The sequence below is a fragment of the Dendropsophus ebraccatus genome, chromosome 12, assembly GCF_027789765.1.
Source record: "Dendropsophus ebraccatus isolate aDenEbr1 chromosome 12, aDenEbr1.pat, whole genome shotgun sequence".
NCBI lineage: Eukaryota > Metazoa > Chordata > Amphibia > Anura > Hylidae > Dendropsophus > Dendropsophus ebraccatus.
This window is the reverse complement of record NC_091465.1, coordinates 38893962-38921859: the sequence shown is the minus strand read 5'-3', so window position 1 is coordinate 38921859 and position 27898 is coordinate 38893962. Positions and strand designations below refer to the sequence as shown.

Here is a 27898-nt window from a genome sequence, read left to right as displayed (position 1 = left end):
CGGCAGTGTTATTTTTGGCTGGTCTCCCTGAGATCAGTTATCTGGTTCTTTTCTACAATCAGTGAATAGTTTTCTATGATGTTCTAACAAAAGCTTTCATTTTTACAAGGTCTTATTCCTATTAAAATTGGAGGTAAAACAATTGACCCAGTAACAGGGTGCAGCTGTGCAGTGATGGGGGCTCAAACCAACCCATTGTCAGGGATTATAATGCCAGTTCTGCAACCACAGGGGATGAGAAAAGATAAAGATTACTATCTGGTATGTATTAGGGGATTATAGGCATTTTAGTTGGTTTGACACAATAAAGAACTGCATCATGCATCAATTGCATCATTTGTTTTAGTTGGAAGCTCTCCGTAAGGAGTTAAGTGAGAGAGAGAAATATTGGCAAAGCCAGAAGAAGAAAGAAGAGGAACTTCTGAAGGAGCTAAATAAACTTACTCTGTATATCCTTGATGTAGCCAGAGATGGGAAGATTCATAAGGTAACATCATAGCATATGTATCCAGCTTAAAAGGGGATCTGGGTTCTATCATTGATGGTGTGTTCTTATGAAGAGCCTTTGAGGTGGTTGGTGGCAGTCTGAGCACATGGACCAGCTGCAATGATGTCTAGGTTCTTGCACTGCTTTTCTCGGCACAGCATCAGGTTTATGTGGCTTTGTGAGTGTACAAAACAGGAAAGAGCTACAGTATGGCTGAGATAAGTAACAAGTGTACAATATTTTTATACTGCAGTGAATGGGCCATGATGCTTCTGCTGTTTGGCGAGTCAACTGGGTTGTACCACCATGAGATAGAAGAGGCCATCAGTATTAAAGGGAATCTGTCAATGAACAAGCAACGATCTATAATGGGTCATACCCCTATCCATATCAATGCCTGGCAAGTGCTGTATGAAAAGTGCCCGCAACTTATTATTTGTCCATGAACCTCTGAGAAATAGAAAGTGTGTCCTGGGCAATAATTACACCTACTAAGGAGTAAGGCTATGTTCACCTGCAGTAAGAGACCGGCCATTCCATGACCCGGCCGGTCTCTGAAAAGATCTTTAGGGCCAAAGGGCTCTGATGCGAGCACATCCATGGGCGCCTGCATCAGAACTCTCCACAGCACACTATGGAGCTTACGGCTATTTAATGCGGCCACAGAAAACTGACATGTCAGTTGTTTGCGGCGCCGCTAGGGATGTGTATACGCTTTGGCCGGGATTCCTAGGGAGCAATGGCACCTATATTTCCGTATAAATCACGGCTGCTGTACAACGGCCGTGGTTTTACGAAAATATACTGTGTGTGAACATGGCCTAAGAGTGCAAGCATGGGTCACTGCCATCCTCTATCTGGAATACCATGCATGACCATAAGCATTGCCTTCCATGCTGTAGGGCTCAGGCACTGTAGAAAAATGATGCCACCGCATGTACTAAAGAAAGTACTGCCCAGGCCCATGCATAACAATGCTTCTGCACAAGATTTGGGCAAGATAAAAGAATACATCAGACCCCTGATGTGACTCCTGTCCCTTCCTCTTGTAGCACTTGCTATGATAAAGGTGACCCCAACCTAAGTTAAGTGCAATGGATACTTAACACTGCAAGAAGGGAAAGCAAAATGAAAAAAACCCACAGCATGGAATGTGGAGGCAGAACATGACTGGCCTTTTGTCAGAAAGACAGGTAGCCCAGGTGATGGAACAACACTTACAGCAGACGTGTCAAACTCTGGCCCTCCAGCTGTTACAAAACTACAATTCCCATCATGCCTGGACAACCAAAGCAAATGACTATTTGTGGGTGATTTGCAAGTTATAAGTTGGGCACCATGTATGAAACTAATCTTATAAACCATTAGACTGCTGCTGGTTATTTGCATCTTATTGCTTTGCATCTTATTTTAGGCAAAGCTCAAAGTTAACCCCATGCCTCTTCGTGCACTAAAACAACAAACACCTGCATACTTACCCCACCTTACCTTTTGATGATGTCATTGGAAGATGAAAGAAAAACACAGAAGCAGTGACCAGGAGATTTTATAGCTCCAGTACCTGGTGAAGCGGGGTGGTAAGTATGCAGGTGTTTGGTGTTTTAGTGCATGGGGAGGTATGGGGTTAACTTCAGGGTTTTTCTGTAGAACCACAACCCCCTTTTAAGCCCCATCATGTGCCCATATGTGTGACCTGTGTTGTTGTTGTTGTTTTTTATCAAAAATATATTGAAAATCTGGCTGTAGGAAAGCTAATATGACTGCAATCCTACATTATTAATTTATATTTATTATATTTTATATTTAGATTAGACTAAGAGACCAAATTCTGTCTCTGGAAGAATCCTGTCAATCACTTGAAGAAGAAGCTGTATCTGAAGCCCAGCGAAGAGCTAACCGCAGTGTCAACAGTATATCTATCAAGATGTGTCATCTCCCTTTTCTGGGTAGGAATAATTGATGTTCTTTAGTTTAGTTGTAACTTTTACACTGAGAAATTATCGGCTGATTATTACCCCAAGTTAGGCTGTGAACACACATGTTGCAGGCTCTGACATATCGCAGAGTATAACCATACAGTGGGACACCCATAGACTCAGTGTAAAAAATAACACTGCATGGTATACTTATTTTTCTCACTTTGTCCCTCTGTACAGGAAAACATAGCAAACTAAAGTATTTAGATGCAAGATTAAGATTTAGGTAACTAATTTCCAACAGGTGACAACACTGAAGAGAAGGAACAGCAGCTTATATTTTCCCTAGTTGTCAGGAAAACCACTGAGAAATTAATGGAATTCATTGTCAAAATGGAGCAGGAGTCCGAGAGAGTAAATGTCCAGCTGGAAGAATGGCAGAAGAGCAGGGCAGAGACGAGTGAAGACATCAGTGAGTCAAGACAAGCAATGGTAAATAACCTGTTGTCTATCGTATGTATGTCCCAAGCCTTGTTCTCATGGTCCTTTGACATGGGATGTCAGTTGAATGAGCATTCATAGGGGCATTTCTTCCTGATAATTGGCCGGTGTAAAAGGACCAGCGATTGGACGATTTCTAAGAAAACACCATCAGCTGATCAGATCTTTTATATTGGCATTGAAATTGTCCTTATTGGCGGCACATCACTTGGTTTAAATGGAGGATATACTGATCATAATAATAATAAAATGAAACATCGATAATGTTAACGCAATATCAGGGCTCATTTTCATGTAGCCATCTTCACATCTGAAAGAGCCCTAATGCTCAGCGGCAAGTACAAGTCATAACACCCATAGTTTCAAAAATAAGTGAGCAGACGTAACCTTTCAGAAGCTTTGTTACAGGTCATGATGCATTTCATTAATGAGTTTGAAGATCATATCATGAGAAGATTAACAGAGGCTGATTCTGCCTATTCCAGACTGGAATATGTGAGAAAACAGAGTAAACTGCAAGGATTTATGGCTAAGGTAAGGAACAAATATCAGTGTTTTAGGCCTCAATGTGGCTGAGCTGCAGTACCAGAATATGGATTAAACCATGGGTCTCCAAACTGCGGCCCTCCAGCTGTTGCAAAACTACAACTCCCATCATGCCTGGACAGCTAAAGCTTTGGATTTGGCTGTGCGGGCATGATGGGAAATGTAGTTTTGCAACAGCTGGAGGGCCGCAGTTTGGAGACCCATGGATTAAACCAATGCTGTGGCATAAAAAAGACACATTTTTGAAATATAAATGCAGTTAAAAAAAATCCCGGTGGTCTGGGGGTGGGGGTGGGGTATTGGCTTCTCATGATGCGATTGTGACAAGCCAATAGTTCATACCTACTGGGCCTCAGCGGCCTAATGATACTGATCCTAGCTCAACTTGGCACTCGATTACTAGGGGCTTCAGCAGCCCTTGTTAATTGAGCACTAGATACATAGATCAATGCAGGGGGGACTAAAAGTTACTTTACAAAGAATCTTATCCCATATTAAAAGTTCAGATCACCTCCCTTTTCCCATTTTATAAATTAATCCATGTGTGGATTTGCCCAAATTAAACATTCCTGATCGGTTGTGAACAAGGCCTGAGAAGCGCTGAAACGCGCAGAGTGTTTTTGTATTCCTGTTTTGTGAAGATTTTTCTGATAAAGAAGCTGAATTTTTATCTGAGAATCGGATGCTGGATATTCTTCCTATTCCAATAAGTTTAATCAAGTCCATCTATAGATAACTTAGAGATAGACAACATATCTGATTATGAATAAATACAGAGTTTCTTGCCCTCTAAACATTAGCTGCTACAAGAACATTGCATCTACACATCTATGACTATCTGCACTTTTTATATGGAGCATATATACTGTGTCAGCATAGAGGCTTAGTGGTTAAACCGCTGTGATATAGTAATCCTGGGTTCTATCAGATCAAGCACTACTGTATGTGTAGCTTAGGTGTTCTTCTTTTGTTTCTAGATAAATTGGTTCTTGTGTTTAAGGGTGCCTTCACACACACCGAATCCGCACCGAATTTCACGCTGCAGATTTTCAGCTAAATCTGCTGCGGATCCAGTGTCAGTGCATCCCTATGAGAATACATACAGCGGGATTGACACCCCGCTGCGAGTATGTAAGTTAACCCCCCCGGCAGCTGGAGCATACATCACCTCCTCCCTGCTCCAGCTTGCTTCGACAGTTCCCGGTGTCTGCTCGTCCTGTTCAACCAATCAGTGCGCTGCCCTGCCACAGCCACTGATTGGCTGAGAGGGCCGAAGCAAGCCGGAGCAGGGAGGAGGTGATGTATGCTCCAGCTGCCGGGGGGTTAATTTACATACTCACAGTGGGATGTCAATCCCGCTCCGAGTATGTATTCTCATAGGGATGCACGGACACTGGATCCACAGCGGATTTCACTGCAAAACCGCAGCGTTATATCCACTGCGGATTCGGTGACTGTGAAGGCACCCTAAGATGGGAAGATTGGCGTAATAACACCATTGAGATGGTTAATTGTGTGAAAAATGTCTTCAGTGCTTAAAGTGTAACTGTCATGTTTTTTTTTCTTGGCACAAGTCAATTGTACAAGCGATTTTAATAAACTCTGTAATAGGTTTTATAAGGCAAAAAAGCCTCTTTCTGTACTCAAGAAGCAGTTTCCCAGCCTCCCCCCCCCCCCCCTCACTTCTTATCTGCTCATTATCAGGCAAATCCGTCTTCATTAAAGAGAAGCAAGTGAAGACGGGTTCTGCTGTGTCCATTATATTCTATGGAGGGGGGAGAGGCAGAGGGAGATGAGTGAGCAGGAAGAAAAGACATGAAGGTCAGCTATTTGTAGACTCTCTAGGCACCTAAAACGCTGGATTCTGGGGTCAAAAAGGTCAGTGCTTATCTAGGAACATGCTGAGAGAAGATTGAAGGGTGTTGTGCTGTGCAGGACTGATATTTTTCCCTCTGTGCTCACTCACTCCTCTCAGCCCCTCCCCTTTCCATAGAGAGTAATCCTGCTTCTTCTGAAGTGAGGGGGGAGGTAAAAAAAAAACAGCTTTTTGAGTACGGAAGGAAACACTTTTGCTAAGTAAAACCTTGTACAGAGTTTCTTAAAATCGCTTGTACTGTAGATAATTATTGTTTTCTGAAAAATGACCCTAAAATGACAGTTATGCCTTAGTCTTGTATAGACTAATGTTTGTGTGTTTTTTTCTAACCCATCTAATCCCATCTATTCTAAAGGATTGTCTTTCTGCTGGTTAAAGTATATTTTTTTTTATTCTGTGATTTAATCCTTACTGATAAACATAATGCCTCTTATGGAGATGATGTTCACCCATGTTTTATGTTTAAGTCCTATTTATTAGGTACATCACATCTTTATATTAACCTGCAAGATTCTTACTGGAGTGTTACTGGCAGAGAGCAAAGAAATATCGGAGAAACACTGATTCCCATGTTAAAGCATCTAATTCGAATTATGGAAGAAAATAAGACCTGTCTATTGTCATCTGATACACAGGCCCCAGTATCAGGTAATTGTCTGTTGCTACACCACATGCACGCTAATATCATTCTCATTATCAAAGTATTATAGTAGTTTAAGATTTGTATAAGATTAGGAAACAACACTACTGTAGTCTATAAGCTGTATGGCTATGGGCTGTGTTCAGGTGAAGGGGGCTCAGCTGCAATACCAGACACAGCCCCTGAGCAAGAGAGGTGCTGTTTCTTAAATAAATAAAAAAAACAAAAACAAAAAAACAGACCTTTTTTCTAATCTGATGCAGGTATTTCATGTAACATACAGTATATTTCATGTAACATATAAATGGCTGATATTACTACCGTGTATTCGTACAAAGAAAATGGAAAATCAAAGTCCCTTATTAAACGTGATCTTTCAACTTAATCGGTGATGGTTATTAACACAAAATATAACACAAATATAAGTAATTAAGTTATAGGTTTCATGCATACAATTAATGAAAAGTGGATGAGGCAGGATATTCTGTAATTTAATTCCAGGTTATTCATCTAGGAGCACATTAAAAGCATCAGCTGCTAATTCAGACAACTTCCAAGTTTCCCCCAGTACAGCTGATAAAGCTAAACCTTCAGCTCATATTCCGACTAACAGCACAGAAATATATCATAGGCATCAAGAATATCTATTCAGGCAAGTAAGCTCATATTTGTCTGTCTGTCTGTCTGTCTGTCTCCTATCTATCTATCTTCTATCTATCTATCTATCTATCTTCTATCTATCTATCTATCTATCTATCTATCTATCTATCTATCTATTATCTATCTATCTATTAATCTATCTATCTATTATCTATCTATCTATCTCCTATCTATCTATCTATCTATCTCCTATCTATCTATCTATCTATCTATCTATCTATCTATCTATCTCCTATCTATCTATCTATCTATCTGTCTGTCTGTCTATCTACCTATCTCTCTCATCTCTCTCTCTCTCATCTATCTCCTATCTATCTATCTATCTATCTATCTATCTATCTATCTATCTATCTCCTATCTATCTATCTATCTATCTATCTCCTATCTATCTGTCTATCTACCTACCTATCTCTCTCATCTCTCTCTCTCATCTATCTATCTATCTATCTATCTATCTGTCTGTCTGTCTGTCTGTCTATCTATCTATCTATCTACCTACCTACCTACCTATCTCTCTCATCTCTCTCTCTCTCTCATCTGTCTGTCTGTCTGTCTATCTATCTCATCTCTCTCTCTCTCTCTCTCTCTCTCTCTCTCATCTATCTATCTATCTATCTATCTATCTATCTATCTGTCTGTCTGTCTGTCTGTCTATCTATCTACCTACCTACCTATCTCTCTCATCTCTCTCTCTCTCATCTGTCTGTCTGTCTGTCTATCTATCTCATCTCTCTCTCTCTCTCTCTCTCTCTCTCTCTCTCTCATCTATCTATCTATCTGTCTGTCTGTCTATCTGTCTGTCTGTTTGTGTCTACCTACCTACCTACCTATCTCATATCTATCTTGTTACGAGACTATTTAATTTCATTTCCTTTCTTTAGGTTTCTTACAGAGAAGCAAGCAAGTGAACTCATTCATCTAGAAAGCATTTTGCTCACAGAAGAAATAAGCAGAATCTGGAACTTTTATGAATCTTATAAAATCAAATCAAATGTGTTGACTCTGATGACTGAAGAGAAAGATACTCAGGTTGATATACAGTGTGGTCATGAGAGTTGATTCTAGTTGTAAAGCCTCTGTCAGTACATAAATGATGGCTTATTTATAGCTGATTGACGTTGTGCACTTATATTGTAACAGATTGCACCTCCTCTGTTAGTTGATATGTACACAAAAGTACATTTTCTATTTATTGATGGCTTTCCTATAGAACTGAATGCATCACCTTATAGCTTTATTTTGTTAGGTATATAGCTTTTTGCACCACCAACCCCAATAAAAGTGTAAGGCATTATATTTATTTTATGGCATAAAGGCTCATCAAACAGTTCTCTTCTAATATGCACACGTTTATATTTTAGACACCATAGTGACTTGTTATAGACATAGAAGGGTTTGACCTGCTATCTAACCAGCTTTTCGGCATTGTGTCTTTGAAGCTCTATGGTAAGGACCAAGAACTAAATATGAACAATCAATGGGAAAAACTCCTATTGGAGCTCACTGATGTACACAGAAGTGCTCTGAAGGCCTTGCAGGAGAAGCATCGAGAGGAAGTGAAAAGTATGGGACTGAACCCAGACACAGTGATACCTGCAAGCTACTTCAGCAGAGATGTTAAAGAGGCCATATTGCAATTGGCACTAGAAATGCAATCTGTCTATCAGCAAGAATTCAATGACACTTCCCAGGTACAGAAAAAAAGGGAAATTTTGGCAGCACATCTATGACTCTGTTCACACTGCAGGTTGCACGCTGCTTGTGGCTTAAGTACAGGTGGCTTAAGCACCTTTTGTTTTTTGACTTCCCAGGTACAGTGATAATGTATTACAGCAGATGATGCCATCTTGCATAGAAATTCTGTAGCTATAGGGTGAGGGGGGTTGCTGACATCACAGTGGGGTTTGCAGGTGATTGGACGGTGGCGAGGGATTTTAGATGATCCCTTGCGCCTGCCGAGCAGGAGCTGTAAACTAACATCTGCGGCCGCCATATTTAATGAATCATGTTAGCAACTCCCCAGGTCTTGCGCGCTGCAGCTTCAGAGCGGCCTGTCTTAGCTGACAGGCTGCTCAGCCAATCACTGGCCGGGGCCACTGACCGATTCGGCAAACTATTGTTCCATGTAATAGGGCCCTTACTGGACCTACTCTGTATGTGCCTTCTTTCTATTGTTACGCAGCACATCCGGCATCAGCAGCAAGGCTTTGCTTGAACAGTTTGTGGTGGTTTTTTCCAGTGAGTCATATTCCTGCAGTGTGGGAACAAATCCTTCTAATGTAAAGGAAGGTATTTCATTTATTATGATGAATGTGTAGAAGCTTATGTACATTTCTTCTTTTTATAGGGGGTGTCATCAACAGACGCTACATTATTTACATTTGATAAAGACTCCCAACATCTTCTTTTTCAAACCTTAGCTGCAAAGTTTGTAAGACAGGAGCTGCTGTTACAGATCAATATGTACAATATACTGGATGCCTACAGTAAAATTCAGGTACGATTTTAAAAAAATAGCTGTTTAGTATATGACTTATTTTATGTGCAATAGTAAAATAGACAAGTACAAGGTAAGTGTTCAAAGCAAATGTACCACTAAGTACATCGCTTTGGGTTTTTTACATGTATAGACCGCCGCCAGCATGGGGATGCCGCTACCGCAGTCCTTTGTTTGGACCACCGCCCAAAAGTCTATTACCAAGCACCGTCCAGACATGAAGCACTGGAGTGGTCCCGCCAGCCCCCAATGTGACAAAACCCCCTCTCCTCTGTGATGCAGCTCCATTGATACTAATGGGAGGGTAGATCGTGACATTGGGGGCCGGTGGGCCCGCTTCATGCAGGGCTGGTGCTTGGGAAAAGACCAGTGGGCAGCGATTCAAATAAAGGACTGCGGCACCGGCATCCCCGTTCCGGCAGCAATCTGTTCATGTATAAAACACAAAGCAAAGTACATAGTAGTACATTCGCTTTAAGCCATCAATTGTATTGGTCCCTGCAGTTTCAACAAGCTTTACACAAATGAATATAAGAAATGTAGTAATATTTCATAGTAGAGAAAAGAAAGCGCTAAAAGTCCAGCTGTCTCCCTTGGCGACAGTCTCTCCCTATTGCAGCAAATATTACATTTACCAACCGTCTGCATGCCCTGTTACAGCATACTATGGAGGTGTAGGCTATGTTCCCACAACATCTTTATCTGGCTGTTATTGAAAGTTTTATGTAAGTTTTTTTTGGGGGGGGCATCATTTTGGCACCAAAACGCAGCCAATTTATGCTCATTATGGTTTTAATTTACATAAAAAAACCACATAATGGCGCCAAATAAAGGCGTTGTGGGAACATAGCTTTTTAATGATGACAGGTTTCCAAGTGCAGCTATGAAGGCTTTCCCACTTTTTACAATACATTATATTGTTACTTATAATTTATAGATAATATTGTTACATTATACAGGTCATCTAACATATAAGTTTTTTTTCTTTGCAAACAGTCTGATAACTGCCTTCAAGAAATGCAGACGATACTCTCTAAGATGAACCTTAAGCCATGTGATGGGAAATCACTTGCTAAAGAAGCTGCAAACATGATAGAAAAGCAACATACAGAAAAGATATTCATTTTCCTGAAGAAATCATATAAGGAACAACAGAACCAGATGTCACTGAATGAGATGCAGGCACAGCTGAAGGAAGAACACTGTGCACTAACAGAGCAGCTGGTAACCCCTGCATGTGTGTGCAACTTCTGCCTGATGCCTTCTTAAAGGGGTACCCATAGTGAATTTTATTTTCTTGCAAATCAACTGATGTCAGAAGTTGATTACTTCTATTTTAAAATTGAGCTGCTGTATGTCCTGCAGGAAGTGGTGTTTTCTTTCCAGTCCAATACAGTGCTCTCTGCTGCCACCTCTGTCTGTGACAGGAACTGTTCAGAACAGTAACAAATCCCCATGGGGAACTTTTCCAGCTTTGGACAGTTTCTGACATGGACACAGGTGGCAGCAGAGAGCACAGTGTTCTAGCACCAGTTCATTTTTTCTTTTAAATTTTTTTTTCTTTTTGCCAGAGCACCCCTTTAATCAATATGTTCTATTTATCTATATTGCATTCAATGCCGACGTTTGGCGGTGGGGGGAGGGGGAGGCATTGCCCAGGGCCATTATCCATGGGGATCCAGGACACCAGACTTTTAGCCAGGTGAAGTGGCTACCAGGAGGAGTTTTAGTTTTCAAGTCCTGAGATCTGAAGCAGAAGAGGGTACATAGATTTCCCACCCTGCCATTCTCCAGGCAACAGCTTCTCAAACTTACTGTCTGGTAAGATGCAAGGTTTCGGCCTGTGCAAGGCATCATCACAAAGCAGGGATTTCAAAAACAGAAACTGCACAAATCATGACAGTCCTGCTGTATCTGTACCATTACCATGGTAAGACGTGATAAATGATCTGTGAAGATATTATGGTCTCATGAACATGGGTTTACAGGTCCTGCACCCAGTGAATGGTCATCAGACTGCAAGAGAGCTGCTGAAGAGGGATAAGATAGAAGGAAAAAGACAGGTTAAAATGAAGAGAAAGTAGCTGCCATTAGAAGAGGTGGTTAGGGGGTCAGTTGTGGGGGAGGAGTGAGAACAGAACATACACAAATGGAGGAGAGGTAGGAATGGGAACAACACTGCTGCCAGTGGAGGAAAGGTAGGAATGGAAACAATACTGCTGCCAGTGGAGGAGAGGTAGGAATGGAAACAATACTGCTGCCAGTGGAGGAGAGGTAGGAATGGGAACAATACTGCTGCCAGTGGAGGAGAGGTAGGAATGGGAACAACACTGCTGCCAGTGGAGGAAAGGTAGGAATGGAAACAATACTGCTGCCAGTGGAGGAAAGGTAGGAATGGAAACAATACTGCTGCCAGTGGAGGAGAGGTAGGAATGGGAACAATACTGCTGCCAGTGGAGGAGAGGTAGGAATGGAAACAACACTGCTGCCAGTGGAGGAGAGGTATGAATGGAAACAATACTGCTGCCAGTGGAGGAGAGGAAGGAATGGAAACAATACTGCTGCCAGTGGAGGAGAGGAAGGAATGGAAACAATACTGCTGCCAGTGGAGGAGGGGAAGGAATGGGAACAATACTGCTGCAAGTGGAGGAGAGGTAGGAATGGGAACAATACTGCGGCAAGTGGAGGAGAGGTAGGAATGGGAACAATACTGCTGCCAGTGGAGGAGAGGTAGGAATGGAAACAATATTGCTGCCAGTGGGAGAAAGGTAGGAATGGGAACAACACTGCTGCCAGTGAAGGAAAACTAGGAATGGGAACAATACTGCTGCCAGTGGAGGAAAGGTAGGAATGGGAACAACACTGCTGCGGCTGCCAGTGGAGGAGAGGTAGGAATGGGAACAATACTGCTGCCAGTGGAGGAAAGGTAGGAATGGAAACAATACTGCTGCCTGTGAAGGAGAGGTATGAATGGGAACAATACTGCTGCCAGTGGAGGAGAGGTAGGAATGGGAACAATACTGCTGCCAGTGGAGGAGAGGTAGGAATGGGAACAATACTGCTGCCAGTGGAGGAGAGGTAGGAATGGGAACAATACTGCTGCCAGTGGAGGAGAGGTAGGAATTGGAACAATACTGCTGCCAGTGGAGGAGAGGTAGGAATGGGAACAATACTGCTGCCAGTGGAGGAAAGGTAGGAATGGAAACAATACTGCTGCCTGTGAAGGAGAGGTATGAATGGGAACAATACTGCTGCCAGTGAAGGAAAGGTAGGAATGGAAACAATACTGCTGCCAGTGGAGGAGAGGTAGGAATGGAAACAATACTGCTGCCAGTGGAGGAGAGGTAGGAATGGGAACAATACTGCTGCCAGTGGAGGAGAGGTAGGAATGGGAACAACACTGCTGCCAGTGGAGGAAAGGTAGGAATGGAAACAATACTGCTGCCAGTGGAGGAAAGGTAGGAATGGAAACAATACTGCTGCCAGTGGAGGAGAGGTAGGAATGGGAACAATACTGCTGCCAGTGGAGGAGAGGTAGGAATGGAAACAACACTGCTGCCAGTGGAGGAGAGGTATGAATGGAAACAATACTGCTGCCAGTGGAGGAGAGGAAGGAATGGAAACAATACTGCTGCCAGTGGAGGAGAGGAAGGAATGGAAACAATACTGCTGCCAGTGGAGGAGGGGAAGGAATGGGAACAATACTGCTGCAAGTGGAGGAGAGGTAGGAATGGGAACAATACTGCGGCAAGTGGAGGAGAGGTAGGAATGGGAACAATACTGCTGCCAGTGGAGGAGAGGTAGGAATGGAAACAATATTGCTGCCAGTGGGAGAAAGGTAGGAATGGGAACAACACTGCTGCCAGTGAAGGAAAACTAGGAATGGGAACAATACTGCTGCCAGTGGAGGAAAGGTAGGAATGGGAACAACACTGCTGCGGCTGCCAGTGGAGGAGAGGTAGGAATGGGAACAATACTGCTGCCAGTGGAGGAAAGGTAGGAATGGAAACAATACTGCTGCCTGTGAAGGAGAGGTATGAATGGGAACAATACTGCTGCCAGTGGAGGAGAGGTAGGAATGGGAACAATACTGCTGCCAGTGGAGGAGAGGTAGGAATGGGAACAATACTGCTGCCAGTGGAGGAGAGGTAGGAATGGGAACAATACTGCTGCCAGTGGAGGAGAGGTAGGAATTGGAACAATACTGCTGCCAGTGGAGGAGAGGTAGGAATTGGAACAATACTGCTGCCAGTGGAAGAAAGGTAGGAATGGGAACAATACTGCTGCCAGTGGAGGAGAGGTAGGAATGGGAACAACACTGCTGTGGCTGCCAGTGGAGGAGAGGTAGGAATGGGAACAATACTGCTGCCAGTGGAGGAGAGGTAGGAATGGGAACAATACTGCTGCCAGTGGAGGAGAGGTAGGAATGGGAACAATACTGCTGCCAGTGGAGGAGAGGTAGGAATGGGAACAATACTGCTGCCAGTGGAGGAGAGGTAGGAATTGGAACAATACTGCTGCCAGTGGAGGAGAGGTAGGAATTGGAACAATACTGCTGCCAGTGGGAGAAAGGGAACATTACTGCTGCCAGTGGAGGAGAGGTAGGAATGGGAACAATACTGCTGCCAGTGGGAGAAAGGTAGGAATGGGAACAATACTGCTGCCAGTGAAGGAAAACTAGGAATGGGAACAATACTGCTGCCAGTGGAGAAAAGGTAGGAATGGGAACAACACTGCTGCGGCTGCCAGTGGAGGAGAGGTAGGAATGGGTACAATACTGCTGCCAGTGGAGGAGAGGAAGGAATGGGAACAATACTGCTGCCAGTGGAGGAGAGGTAGGAATGGGAACAATACTGCTGCTAGTGGGAAAAAGGTAGAAATGGGAACAATACTGTTGCCAGTGGAGGAGAGGTAGGAATGGGAACAATACTGCTGCCAGTGGAGGAGAGGTAGGAATGGAAACAACACTGCTGCCAGTGGAGGAGAGGTAGGAATGGGAACAATACTGCTGCCAGTGGAGTTGAGGTAGAAATGGGAACAATACTGCTGCCAGTGGAGGAGAGGTAGGAATTGGAACAATACTGCTGCCAGTGGAGGGGAGGTAGGAATGGGAACAATACTGCTGCCAGTGGAGGGGAGGTAGGAATGGGAACAATACTGCTGCCAGTGGAGGAGAGGTAGGAATGGGAACAATACTGCTGCCAGTGGAGGAGAGGTAGGAATTGGAACAATACTGCTGCCAGTGGAGGACAGGTTGTAATGAGTTGCTTTGAGTGTAAAAACTGCTTCAAAAATTTGTATTAAAATGTCATATGTGCAACCTGATGGAGTGGTTTCACACATGGCATTTTTTGGAAGTGGTGGAGGGTTGGTATTTTTTTTTTTTTACATTTTTTTTAGTAAAAAAAAAATCACTGATCAAGATCTCACCCATTAGTCACCTAGTTTTGGGTAGAAATGGTAGCATCTCTTAATATAGCTGTCACTAATATAGTAAGGCAACAATGGAGTTGGCCCTGTTGAGTTACCATTGTTGCTGTCACTGTTATGACAAAAGGGTTTTTTTTTTCTTACTTTTTTATGTGGCTTTTTATGAATTTTACTTGCAAAACCACTAACATATTATAAATAGTAATGTACTTTTCGATATTTTGTTAGCTGCAAGAAAAATATAGTTCATCATTACAAGAGATGTCAAAGTGCTTAGAAACCAGGAGCCATATGGACTATGCAGTGTGCTTTGTCCTATCTCAAAGGCACTTTCGCCAGACTGTTATTCTTCTACAAGAAGTGTTCAAGACCCAAAAACAAGATCATGAAAAACTTTTGAGAAAATGTGGAGAGTATGATAGTAGCGTTGTCACTGTAAGTAAACCAAAACACATACTTGTTGACTATTATTGAATAACTCAGGAATTGGATCTAAGATTACAATAACCTAAAATTTATACCTGTATACAACTTAATCCTCTAGGGTCAAGAAGAAATTCTAAATCTACTCAACAACAAAGCAGAAGCAAAATTGTTACTTATGGAATTGCAGCATGTCATAAAGAGAATACAACTAAAAGAACGCCATCTGGGAGAAATTGCTAGTGGATTAAAGGAATTTTGTTCCGACAAGGTATCTATAGGTTTCTCCAAAAGAGTTAAAGGGGTTCTTAGGATAGGTTATCAATATCAGCTGCTTAAAGGGCTATATCACTCTTGCATTGTTTACAAGGCATTACTCCATATGATTTGTAATGACTGTTCCTAATACTATCTGAGCCCCACCCACCTAATATTAAAGAGCTTATCCAGTGAAATACTTTTTCTACTAGTTTCAGAAAGTTATATAGATTTGTAATTTGCTTGTATTTGAAAATTTCAAGTCTTCCCATACTTATCAACTGCAGTATGTTCTGCAGGAAATGTTTTCTTTTCAGCCTGACACAGTGCTCTCTGCTGACATCTCTGGCCGAGACAGGAACTGTCCAGAGCAGGAGAGGTTTTCTATGGGGATTTGCTGCTGCTCTGGACAGTTCCTGTCTTAGACAGAGATGTCAGCAGAGAGCACTGTGTAAGACTAAAAAGAGAACAACATTTCCTGCAGGTCATACAGCAGCTGATAATTATGGAAAGAATGGAGATTTTTAAATAGAAGTAATTTACAAATCTATATAACTTTCTAAAACCAGTTGATTTGAAAGAAAAAGATTTTCGCTGGATGGGTTATGACTTATGGCTTATCCTAAGGATAGGTCAGCAATATAAGAACCTTCTTTTGGGTGCGTTCACACGTACAAGATCTGCAGCAGATTTGATGGTGCTGATTTGAAGTTAAAACCCACTGCAGATTCAGTGTGTGTGAAGGACTTAGCTTTGTTGCCTGTGTCTATGGGGGAGATTTATCAAACTGGGGTAACTTAGAATTGTCTCAGTTGCCCCTAGCAACCAATCAGATTCCACTTTTCACTTTTCAAAGAATCTGTGAGGAATGTAAAGTGGAATCTGATTGGTTGCTAGGGGCAACTAAGACAATTTTACTTTACACCAGTTTGATAAATCTCACCCTATGTCTTTATTTGATTTCTAAAATGCGTTCATTCGTACTGTGAATATTGTCAAGGAATCTTCTTATTTTGCTTGGTCTGTTAATAGCTATGGCCACACAATGGGCATATTACAGTATAACTCGGTGTAAATTTTTTATAGTAATTCATCATATACTTATGGTGTACAGACATAACGGAATGTGAATGCCTCCTTAGGCACTTATTACATATACATTTTATAGGTTCACATCCTTTCCTGTATGGAGGAAGCCCATTATCTGGAATACGAACTTCAAACTGCTGTAAAGCAGCAACTTAAATGCCTTAAAGAAGAACTTGAAGAATTATCTGAATGCTCACAGTCTGACCAAGAGGTAAATGTATAATAGATAGTGTTTTTGTGCAAGAGCTCACCCATATGCATCACTACTCAGTCCTGATAATGCACTCCAATGAAGTCAATGGTGGGCAGTACACACCATGTAGAATAACAGCTGTAATTGATGACGACGGTCTTAATAATTAACATGCTCATTATTTTCTACCTACTTTTGCAAAAAAAAAAAAAAAAAAGACTTTTTTTTACCTATTTACACTTTGTTTTATGTTTATTCAATTACATAGCTTAACATTACAAGTAGTGTGTCTGGAGTACATGTTGCTGATAGCCCTGGGGTTGCTGAGAAGATAATAAACATCCTATTCTCACCTACCATGATCCTTAAGAGTTCAGCGAGAATCAGAATCATAAATTTAAAGTTATTACTGCAAGTTGATATCTTCTAATCTTGGTTTATTTCATTTCGTTTTTATTGTTAAGTGTGTTGTAGAGAAAAAAATATGTGTAACACATTTACAAGAAAAGCAAGCAGCAGTAGAACAAGCCCATAGAAAGCAGATATCTGAAGAACATCTTAAACTTCAGGACCAGCTAGAACGTGGAGAACTCAATGGACTGATGAAACAGGTATTATGTTGTTTGCATGTGCACGTTATAATAGCCAGTAGCACTTGAAGGGTTAAACTTGGGAAATGCAGTACAAGTAATTTCTTTGCTGTAAGGAACCCTCAAAGGTTGGTTTCATATGGCAGTTGACTTGCATTACTCACTACTCACTACAATGCCATATAGCGGGGTGTAGGATGGGCGAGGAAGTCATATAGCACTGGAACTGTTTGGAAACTCATTGGAGTCCAGTATTTGGATGGCACTTGTTCTTTTCTTATGCCTTATGACTTTAGAATTTACACTATGCCATGGAAATTTACCATAAACAACTCTGGCTGACTAGATTTAAGTTTACTTGAATGTTGCACTGGCAAAATTAGCCCAAACTAGCTTCCTGCTATGCAAAAGAGCTAGCTGGCACAACATCACCCTTCTCTGGCTAGAGCCAGACTACACTGATTGGTTTGCTCCAGCCCTCTTGAGCTCCCACCAGAGAACTTTATGGTGAATTCTATTAAAAAACTCTGTGGGAAGGATCATGTGACCTACCTCTCTAACCCTTATGAACAATTCACCAGAGGTGGCAGCAAAGAGAATATAAACCTTGTAAACCTAGAGCTGCAGTAGGACTGGGTACTCAGACACCGCTCATATATGAAAAGATAGATTAGATAGATAGTTCACCTCTCTTTTGTTCATATACATTACAGAAACTCATTAGAGAACATGGTGAAACAATTGCATACCTAGAGAAGACTCTTCAACAAGACCTTGAGAAACGGAATCTAAAATTAGAAGGAGAGAGACTCCCAGAAGTTACCCATGACCATCCCAACATGGATACAGGTGCACCAGCTGGAAAGACCAACGTGCAAAACAATGACCACAAAATTCTGTCTTTACTGACTGACTGTATGTATACATTTATTATTTAACCAAATCTTTATAGTTATAGTATAAACTGTATATCTCATGAGCACATACCACATGAATATTCTGTTTATTTTTAACTCAGTCTTCATATTTTCATTTTTATTTTTTATTTTATTTTCTACATTTTTTTTTGTTTGTATTTTTGCTCTTGTCTATTTTTCCCACTACGTATGTGGATTTTTAGATGCATCTTTTTAACTATACTTCCTAATTATTGATATTATTGATTGTATTTATTTACCACTTATATATTAAACACTTAAACCTTCAACAGTGTACATTTCTAACTCGAGGACCTATACTTTTCTGTTTACTATCCACTTACCACATTAACTTAATATTTGTAAATGGAAACTAATAGCAGCTTAGAATATACTAACCTGCTGTTGTGTTCTCATAGTCTGGGGCGCTGGGAATGAAGGTAATTTTCTTATCTTTGTCCTCAGCAATGTTTTCTGTAAATGTTCTCTTTATTCAATATGCACTGCCCCCCCTCAAACTACTGGTACCATTCCTTAGATGAGGTAAAGTCCTTCCCAGATGTCTTTTCCAAAATGCTGCTGGTGCTGTCTTTTGGGTAAAAAATTATCTTTTATTCCTCAGTAGTGGTATCAATAAAGCGGGGCCTGGAGTGTTGCTGCCCTAGACCTGCGCTGCCTCTGTGGTGGTATTCTTCATGCCAACCCCCACCAGCCCCCCCCCCCCATCCCCCTTAATTTTCAGACCACCCCCAGGCTGGATCCCTGATCTCTAATGCTCGTTTCTTCAATTGTGTATGCGCCTTAGCGCCTCTAGAGGCAATGACAGGCGCAATCACACACTGGAGTGGAAAGTGAGGCCCAGCCACATGACTGCATCTGCACTTTCTAGAATCGCTGTGGGGCATGCGCATTTAAAGAAATAGGTGTTGGAGACAACAGATCTAGCCCTAGGGCGGTACGAGAATCCGAGGGGCTCAGAGAATACCACAACGGAGGCAGCACAGGCCTAGAACACAAATGCTCTAGGCCCCGCCTCATGGATACCACTACTGAAGAATAAAAGTAGATTTTTCTCCCTAAAGACTGCACGAGCAGCTCTTTGGAAAAAGACAATCGGGAAGGACAATACCTCTTCTAAGGAACGGTATCAGTTGTTTGGGGGGTGGGTCAGTGAATACAGATTCACTTTATAAACTGAATCCAAACAAGGTATAAACTACATAACACAATTGTAAGCAAATTTTCTCATGATGTTTCTTTATGTTTAAATATTCCAGATATAAATATATTCCACCAAACAGAACAAATTGCAGCTGCAAGAATAACACTTCTAGGCCCGTGCTTGTATTCCTCCATGCTTCCTTCAGGTACAGTATACCAAAGAAATCATTATTCAGGATGAAAATGCATCTTGCCGTAGTGCAAAAAAGGTTAAAGAGGGTTAAAGTTACTCTGTACCCACAATCTGACCCCCCCCCAAAACCGCTTGTACCTTCGGATAGCTGCTCCAAGATCTGTCCTGGAATCCCTTTGGCAGGTGATGCAGTTATTGTCCTAAAAAGCAACTTTTAAACTTGCAGCCCTGTGCCCAACGGGCGTGGCCTAGATTGTGTATGCATTAGGCTGGCACAACCTCTCTGTCCCTCCTCCCCGCCCTCCTCATCAATAGGAATGCTCCAGGCAGATTGGCTCCTATTCCCCACCTGTGTCAGCATGGCACATGGGCTGGATCGTTAGGGCACCTGTGCAATGTTCAGACTAATGATGAAGAGGGTGGGGAGGAGGGACGGAGGGGTGGTGCAAAGTTAGGGCACAGATATTCTAAGCCACGAATGTTGGGCATGGGGCTGCAAGTTTAAAAGTTGTTTTTTAGGACAATAACTGCATCACCTGCCGAACGGACCCCAGGACAGATCTTGGATTAAAAGCAGCTATCCAAGTGGAACAGATGTATGCTATAACACACTAAAGGCACACCACTATTCAGTCAAATACAATAATATAATCTTTATTTAACAATATGAAATATAAGACAAAACACAACCCTATACAAGCCCTATGTTAAAAACATTTAAAAACACACAAAATTCATTGGGAATCCACTCAAAATACATTGGATCCCTGAAACACCACTCAGCTAAGTATAGTAAGAACCACACTCTACCTGAAAATAATTGCTATCACAGACCCGGCCAGATGAAATATAAATATCAATATGCTAGATAAAAAGTATATATATCAGATATAATACAGGTATATGTATACAACTAAAGTGCACACAAGGGAACAAGTCACCAGGTAGAGCGTGGTCTGCTGAGTGGGTCCAAAGAGCACCCTACGCGTTACGTCCCGTGACCGGAACTTCGTCAGGGCTTGTATAGGGTTGTGTTTTGTCTTATATTTCATATTGTTAAATAAAGATTATATTATTGTATTTGACTGAATAGTGGTGTGCCTTTAGTGTGTTATAGCATACATCTGTTCTTTTTGGATGTGATAGCGTTGTTGTTTTGTATGCTACACAATGAGCACCCCTGATTTGGCTGTGCATTACCCCTGCTTTTGTGTCTAGCTATCCAAGTGGTTTGGGGGGTCAGATTGTGGGTACAGAGTTGCTTTAAAGCTTTTTTTATATATTTTATATGAAATAGCCAGGAAATGGCACAAATCATAAAACCATGATGGCAAAATTTCAATAGATACAGACTATGCCGAATATTGATATCCTAATAATATTGAAGGTGATGAACAATAATAATAATAATTACATTGAAATATACATATGTATTTATATGTTAATTTTTCTATTCAAACAGCTGGGGATTCATGCAAACTTCTGGAGTCCTCACCAATGCTAAATCTGCTGAAGGAAGTGGACAGTCAGCTACGAGCAAGTGCCCAGAGTGCAAAACTGCTTCAAAGTGACAATAATCTGGGTATTAAAAAGTGGAAAACATGTTTTTTGTATGCATTTTTTATCACTGACACAACAGAAAAATACTAAGAACTAAATGGATTATGTGTATCATCATAATTAGAGATGAGCGAAGCGGGTGAGGTTCGGGTTCGTATGAACCTGAACTCTCGGCTTCTGATTCCCGCTCATCCCTAATCATAATGAAAGGCGTGATATTAGCAGGACATGTTCCTATATACACATGCATCACAAATCCCACAGTGTCTTAGGGCTTATTCCCATGTTCCGTGACAGGGAAGCTCTGTAGTGGAGTCTTTCCCCTTACGTCATAATGTATCAATATCATGCCGGGAGCAGGAAAAATGTTTGAATATTTGTGGCACTGTAAAGACACCGCCGCAAATATTCAAACTTTTCCCCCTTCTGGCATGATATTGATAAATCATGCCACGTGGGGAAAGACTCCGCTACATAGCTTCCTCGTACGTGTTTCACGGAACAGGGGAATAATACCTCACGGAACAGGAGTGCATATACCACAAGTGATGTCCAAGAGCTGCACAATGTCACCGCAACATCAGCGACATTGTGCAGCTTTTGGACATCCCATGCGGGCATGGTTTTGCCCACATGCAACGATCATCATATGCACCAATGGTGATCAGTGTCCCACGGTGTGTCTTCATTTTCGGTCCTAAGGCGTCATTAAAATCCTGAGGGCGCCCACATGACCCCTTTACTGACTGCTGTCCCGAAACAAAGGAGGCCGGAAGTCAGGGTCTCCAATGCATGTTTAAGAGACACTGATCATCAATGGTAAGTATATGCGCCTGTCTGCTGCTAGGGGGCAAATTAAAACACCATTGATGACTGATGTCCCAGGGCCCAGCTTCATTCTGGTCCTACGGTGCCATTTGGATCCCGTTGGCAGTGACGTCAAGGCTCTTCTGACCCCTCTTCTTTCTCCAGGGCTTTTGAATGCTAGAGGTCAGGGTCTCCAATGCATCTCTATGAGAACACTCTCATAGAGATGCATTGGAGACCCTGACTTCCAGCTTCTTTAGCTACAGGCCAGCCGGCAAAGAGGTCACGTGGGCGTCAGTGGGATTTGAGCGGTGCTGTAGGACTGAAATGAAGCCGCACCACGGGACACCGATCATCAATAGTAAGTATATGTGTCAGCCTGCACCAGGGGGAGAAATAAAAAAAGGTCAAGTGCTTCCTTAAATCTCGGATAATGGTGTGAAGAATTGACCAATTAGGAGTACTTTTTATGTCTATGATGTGTTTATTATTTTGTAGGTTTAGAAAATTCATTTTGGGATGTTAAGGATCTATTATCCAACTGCAAAGGTGACCTGTCACCAATAGAACCTGAAGCCCTTTCTGCAAGGGAGCTTGCCATATATGAGTATGGAAAGTACATCTTACAGCTCTTAAAGTTACATATTAATGTAAGTTCTGAATGTACATATTTTAGTAGTAGCAGTCAATTCACGGTGGTGTTGGTAAGAGCATTCTTCATTCTTTTATTCTTAATTCTAGACTACATGTGGGCTCTTATGTCAGCTTTTTATGTCTTTTATGTCTCCGTTTCGGAGTTTGTTTCCTTTTGTACTGTTATAAGAAGACAAAACAGCAGGTGGATATGAATATAGAGTAATTTCCACATAGTTAATATAGGTGAAAGAGGGTGGAGAGGGTCGAAGAGATTGTGCAAACACATTGTGGGCTTCAAAATTTGCCAAAATGTGGATCTTAGTATGGCCTGGTTAGCCACAGACAATTCATCTAGCAAGCCAAATACAGTGAAGAAAGTACATTAATAAGTGTATATAGTAGGTTTTATCATGGATGTTTAGAAATACTGAAATTATTATACTATATTTACTTTTATACGTTGACTATGCCTATGACTGTGTTTAACTTTTCAGATTGGAGATCTCAATTTGCATGTCACATCTTGTCTACCAAGCAATAGTTACAAGGGCAATGCCTTTTCTCACTCTTTCTTTTACCAGGTAAGCAGTATTGCTTTGTTTGGAGTGATTCCCATCTGCATATAAATGTCTGCAGCTCCCATTGTGATACTAACCATATAAACGCATATGATGTAGGTAACTAAATGAATGTATGTAACTGAATGAAGGAATGTATCTGAAAGGCTAAAAATTACTGTATCCTTTAGCTATTTAGTTAATAGTATTTACTCATGCACAGTGAACTGTATATGTTGTATCTGTCCTCATGTCTATAATGTCTGTTACTAACCTAGATGCAATACTACCTACACCTATACATACATTTTCTTACAGGGTACTGAGAACAATCTCTTTGTATCCCGTGAGTATCTCCAGTCTGTTGGAAGCTTTATTCTACTGGTTGTTCACTGCACTTGTCACATTGCTGTTGGGGACTTCAATGACGATTCAAACCCATTGTTCCGGAGAACTCTGTATCAGGTATAAGCAGGGACAAAACTGTTGTCTCCTAGGTCCTGGGTCCTGAGGGGGCCCAAAGGTTCCCCTACCCTATAGGAAGAACAGTACTTTACATAAATCATTTTATCTGGGGCCTCGTATAAGATTTTGCATTGTAACACAGACACATCAAGTCAGGACAATCAGAGATAAATAATATAGTCTTTATTTGAATAATTCATATTTAATAAAATTCATTAAAAGATGAAGGAAGTGAAACAGAACCATACAATACAAACAGAGGTGAGGGGACGTATAACGTATTTTATGAGATCATATATTGCACATGCATGAAAATAATTCCTGAAAGCTATTGTAATACAGGCAGCCTCCACAAGATGGCATTCAAAATTATGTGATAGATGGCAAACAAGGAAGAATATAAACAGGCAAAAAAGCCTTTGATAAAGTGCCAAAAAGTACTCAGTGAGTACTATGTGCTGGGTAAGGTCACCAAACAATATTAAATTTAAATAAGTAACGGAGGATGCATGTATTACCTTCAGTCCCACTCACCTACTTACCCCAACGTGCGTTTTGCGTGGCTTTGTCAAGGGATATAATCATAGTTGCCAACAGTCCCGGGTTTTGCCGGTGTTGTTCTGATTTTGAGGTCCTGGCAAAACCATTTCCCGGGAAACCCCACCCCTGCCACATGAAGTCTCACCCACTGCTGCCCCCTACGCCTTTAGCTATAAGCTTATTATGTGTTTTTTATTATTATTATTACAGATGAAGGGAGTAGTGGTATGATGATTAAGGGGCAGGAGGATCAAGAGGGTAGTAGTATGATGTAAGGGCAAGAGGATGATAAAGGGATAGTGGTATGATGATGGCGGGGCAAGAGGATGAAGTGGGTAGTAGTATGAGGATATGGGGATCAGCTGCATCATATGGGCACAAACTACCAGTATATACAGTCAGTCAGTAGAGTGCTATCTCTGGGTCACAGCCTATATGCTGCTTTGAGGTGGGGTGTGTAATATACTGGGGACCTGATACTTGGGTGTATAATATACTGGGGACCTGACAATGGGTGTATTATATACTAAATACCTGATACTGGGGTGTGTAATATACTGGGGACCTGATACTGGGGTGTGTAATATACTGGGGACCTGATATTGGGGTATGTAATACACTGAGGACCTGATACTGGAGTGTGTAATCCCCCATTTTTGTTGTTCTGGAAAAAAACCTCTGGTGACAAGCCACACCCCTCCAACCACACTCACAATAGGCCACACCCCACTGAGACCACACCCAAAATAACCCACACCCCTTGTCAACGCTAAAGTGTCCTTGGAAAAATATTTCGAATGTTGGCAACTATGTTATAACACATACAAAAAACTACGTAGATGGATGGAATGAATACATTTATGTTCTAGATTGAATGCTATGGGCCACATTTATCATCCGGCGGACGGATGATTTTTGGCGGAAAGTGCCGATTTGCGTATTATTTTATACGTAAATGGCCGATTTGCGAATAAAATAATCGCAAATCGGCACTTTCCGCCGAGTACGCCAGGGGGCGGAAAGGGGGCGGAAAGTAGGCGGGAAGTGGGCGGAACGGAGGGCGCGGACTCAGAGTCCGCGCGATTTATCATCCGTTCCGCCCAAATGTACGCCGAAAACCTACTCCAGTCCTCAGCTGGCGTAGGTTTTCGGCGGTGCGCACCGGCGCGCACAGGATTTATGTACAGGCAGTCCGCCTCTACATAAATCCCCGTACCGCCGGAGCTGCGGGGGCATTTTTAAGTCCGGCGTAAAAAACGCCGGACTTAATAAATGCCTCCCTATATGTTTTCTTTCTCCAGGCATTACAAGTTTGCTTCACTGAAGGGTTCCTTGCTAGACTCCAGTTCCCGTCATCTCATTCACAGTGTATTAAATCAGAATATGTAAATGGCAGTAAACCACAAGAAGCAAAGCTGTTTAGTCAGGAAAAGTTAGATTTACTGTCGACTTTGATATCACAGAAATCAGACACCTCAACATTTTATAAGGTAGGTGGAAAATATATAAAATGTGTATTGTCAGTTTAAAGTTTTCAAGTCCTTATCAACTGCTGTATGTCCTGCAGGAAGTGGTGTATTCTTTTGCCATTTTGACACAGTGATCTCTGCTGCCACCTCTGTCCGTGACTGGAACTGTTCAAAGCAGCAGTGAATTCACATAGAAAACTTCTCCTACTGTGGACAATTCCTGTCATGGACAGAGATGTCAGCAGAGAGCACTATGTCAGACTAGAAAGAAAACATCCCTTTCTGCAGGACATACAGCAGCTGGTAAGTCAGCAAAGTTATAAAATTGGAAAACGCGTATATTACAAAATCAATGCTATTCAATCACTTTCCATCTAAATTATTGAATTCAGCAAAACAAAAATCTGTTCATAATATAGGAAGTCGGATATAGTGTTAGGATGCACCCATAGGTAGAGAGAATGTCTCACCATACAAATACATGTTGTTTTTGTTTTTTACTATTTTGTGTAGTATTATGTCTCTGCTGAACCATTCTACAAACTGTAAAACACTTTGGTTTTTGCACTCATATGATCAAAGCACTTGTGTCTTTTAAAAAAAAATTGCATTAGTTGACATAGTTTGAATAAAAATTCATGTTTCTTTTGCATATTACAGCCTCTGAAGAATTTAGAAAAAAACGGTTGTCAGAATGAGGTTGAGGCAATACTCAAGAACAAGCTGACTCCTTGGAAATTGCATTTCTTTACAAACCATGATCCCCAAATCTGGTAAAATATTGTTTGGTCTAATTAACATTTAGAAGCCAATGTATTAAAGATTTTTTATTTTTTTTTACAAAATCAATGGCTGATGTATGACACTGAATGCTATACAGCGAGCCAGTGACATACATCAATTAATACTCCAGCATAAACTTGAAATGCTTGAAAAACTAAGTGTGAGCAGAAGCTAAATCATTTCCTTTTTAATTAAATTTTTAATTTCAATTTTTCTTGTGTATTTTACAGTGATCCTGATGAAGAAGATTATGAAGGACGGATTACGGCAGAATACCTTCAGGAACAGCTAGATCAACTCAATGCTGAACTGGCATTAATATTAAAAAAAGAAGCTGATATAAATAGGAATATGCTTGATGCGGATGGACAGTGTTACCATTTACAGATGATACTAGCCGAAAAAGAATGCTTAAAAAATAGAATAGTGAAGATAGAAAACAAGATTCAATTATTAAGCAGTATGGTGTAATTTACTTTTCTAAGTATTATAAGGTCCATGGCTTTGGGGTCTTTCTTATGCTAATATTGGAGCCTGTGGCCACCCTAAGACCTGGGCATCATTTTAGATTTTACAAACCTGATAGTAAATTACCTTTCCCAGTCCAATCTAGTAGCCGTCTATCAAGTTTCCCAATACTGAGGTGGAAATGTATGAAAAAATGCTAAAAAAAAATAAATCTATTTGTTGAATTAAAAATTCCCCTACACATCCCTTTTTGACTATTTTATTTTATAAAAAAAATAATAATGTCAGTCATCTATATAGTACAAGGAATCTACTACTAGATTGGTAATATGTGAAAAAAAATCTGAACAAAAACACTTTATTGCAATAAAAATTCCCCACACATCCCTCTTTGACTTTTTTTCTTTGAATAGAATAAAATTGATAGAAACCTACACATTCCAGGAAATCTATGACCAGGCCAGTAATATGTAAAAAAAAAAACAAAAACAAAACAAAACAGAGGTAACAGAAAAAAACTTTGTTGCAATAAATACTTCCCCACACATCTCTCTTTAACCAATATTCCTTAGGATAAAGGAACAAATTTAAACAATAGTGTATAGTAAGGCCCCCTTCACACGTCCGGAAAATCTGTCCGGATTTCCTATCAGGAAATCCGGACGGATTTCCGGACTCATAGGCTAACATTGGACACGGACACCCTTCCGGATTTTTCCGGAAGGGTGTCCGTTCCGGAAAATAGGACTGGATTTTTTAGATCCTGTCCTATTTTCGTCCGGAAATCCGGCACGGACGCCCCCATAGAAGTCTATGGGAGCGCCGGAATCACGGGCATTTTCCTGATGTATATCAGGAAAGTGCCCGTGATTCCGGAATGGTAGAGAGCCAGGACCTCACCACGGGGCCGACCGCCCGCCCACTCCGCTCGCCCGCAAGCTCCGCTCCGCTCCGATCGCCCGCCCGCTCCGCTCGCCCGCCCGCCCGCCCGCAAGCTCCGCTCTCCCGCCCGCCCGCCCGCAAGCTCCGCTCGCCCGCCCGCCCGCAAGCTCCGCTCCGCTCCGATCGCCCGCCCGCCCCGCTCGCTCGCCCGCCCGCCCCGCTCGCCTGCACCCCCCCCCCCTCCCGGAAACTCACCACCGGCCCGCCGCATGCTCCGGACCTCCGACCGCTGCCGCCGCCCGGATCTCTGCACTGCACTCTGCCCGGACCTCAACCTCGCTCCCCGGACAGAGC

General features: G+C 41.7%; 2 protein-coding genes across 2 annotated transcripts; both read left to right on the top strand.

The window, feature by feature from the left end:
- The first annotated feature begins 234 nt into the window (after window positions 1–234).
- On the top strand, window positions 235–16354 carry LOC138768699 (putative leucine-rich repeat-containing protein DDB_G0290503). Its single transcript, XM_069946650.1, has 14 exons — window positions 235–261; window positions 347–487; window positions 2295–2433; window positions 2708–2895; window positions 3313–3438; window positions 5794–5974; window positions 6468–6618; window positions 7508–7655; window positions 8066–8317; window positions 8974–9123; window positions 10120–10347; window positions 14782–14988; window positions 15098–15247; window positions 16349–16354. The coding sequence occupies exons 1-14, from the start codon at window positions 235–237 to the stop codon at window positions 16352–16354; spliced, it is 2094 nt and encodes a 697-aa protein (XP_069802751.1).
- LOC138768698 (uncharacterized) lies at window positions 15693–26807 on the top strand. The gene is made up of 13 exons (XM_069946649.1): window positions 15693–15768; window positions 16403–16534; window positions 16981–17127; window positions 17820–18021; window positions 19301–19390; window positions 20840–20987; window positions 21969–22105; window positions 22243–22394; window positions 22875–22961; window positions 23256–23402; window positions 25244–25432; window positions 26072–26184; window positions 26425–26807. Exons 2-13 carry the CDS (start codon window positions 16421–16423, stop codon window positions 26663–26665), a joined length of 1767 nt encoding a protein of 588 aa, XP_069802750.1. The 5' UTR covers window positions 15693–15768; window positions 16403–16420; the 3' UTR covers window positions 26666–26807.
- The last annotated feature ends 1091 nt before the right edge of the window (window positions 26808–27898 follow it).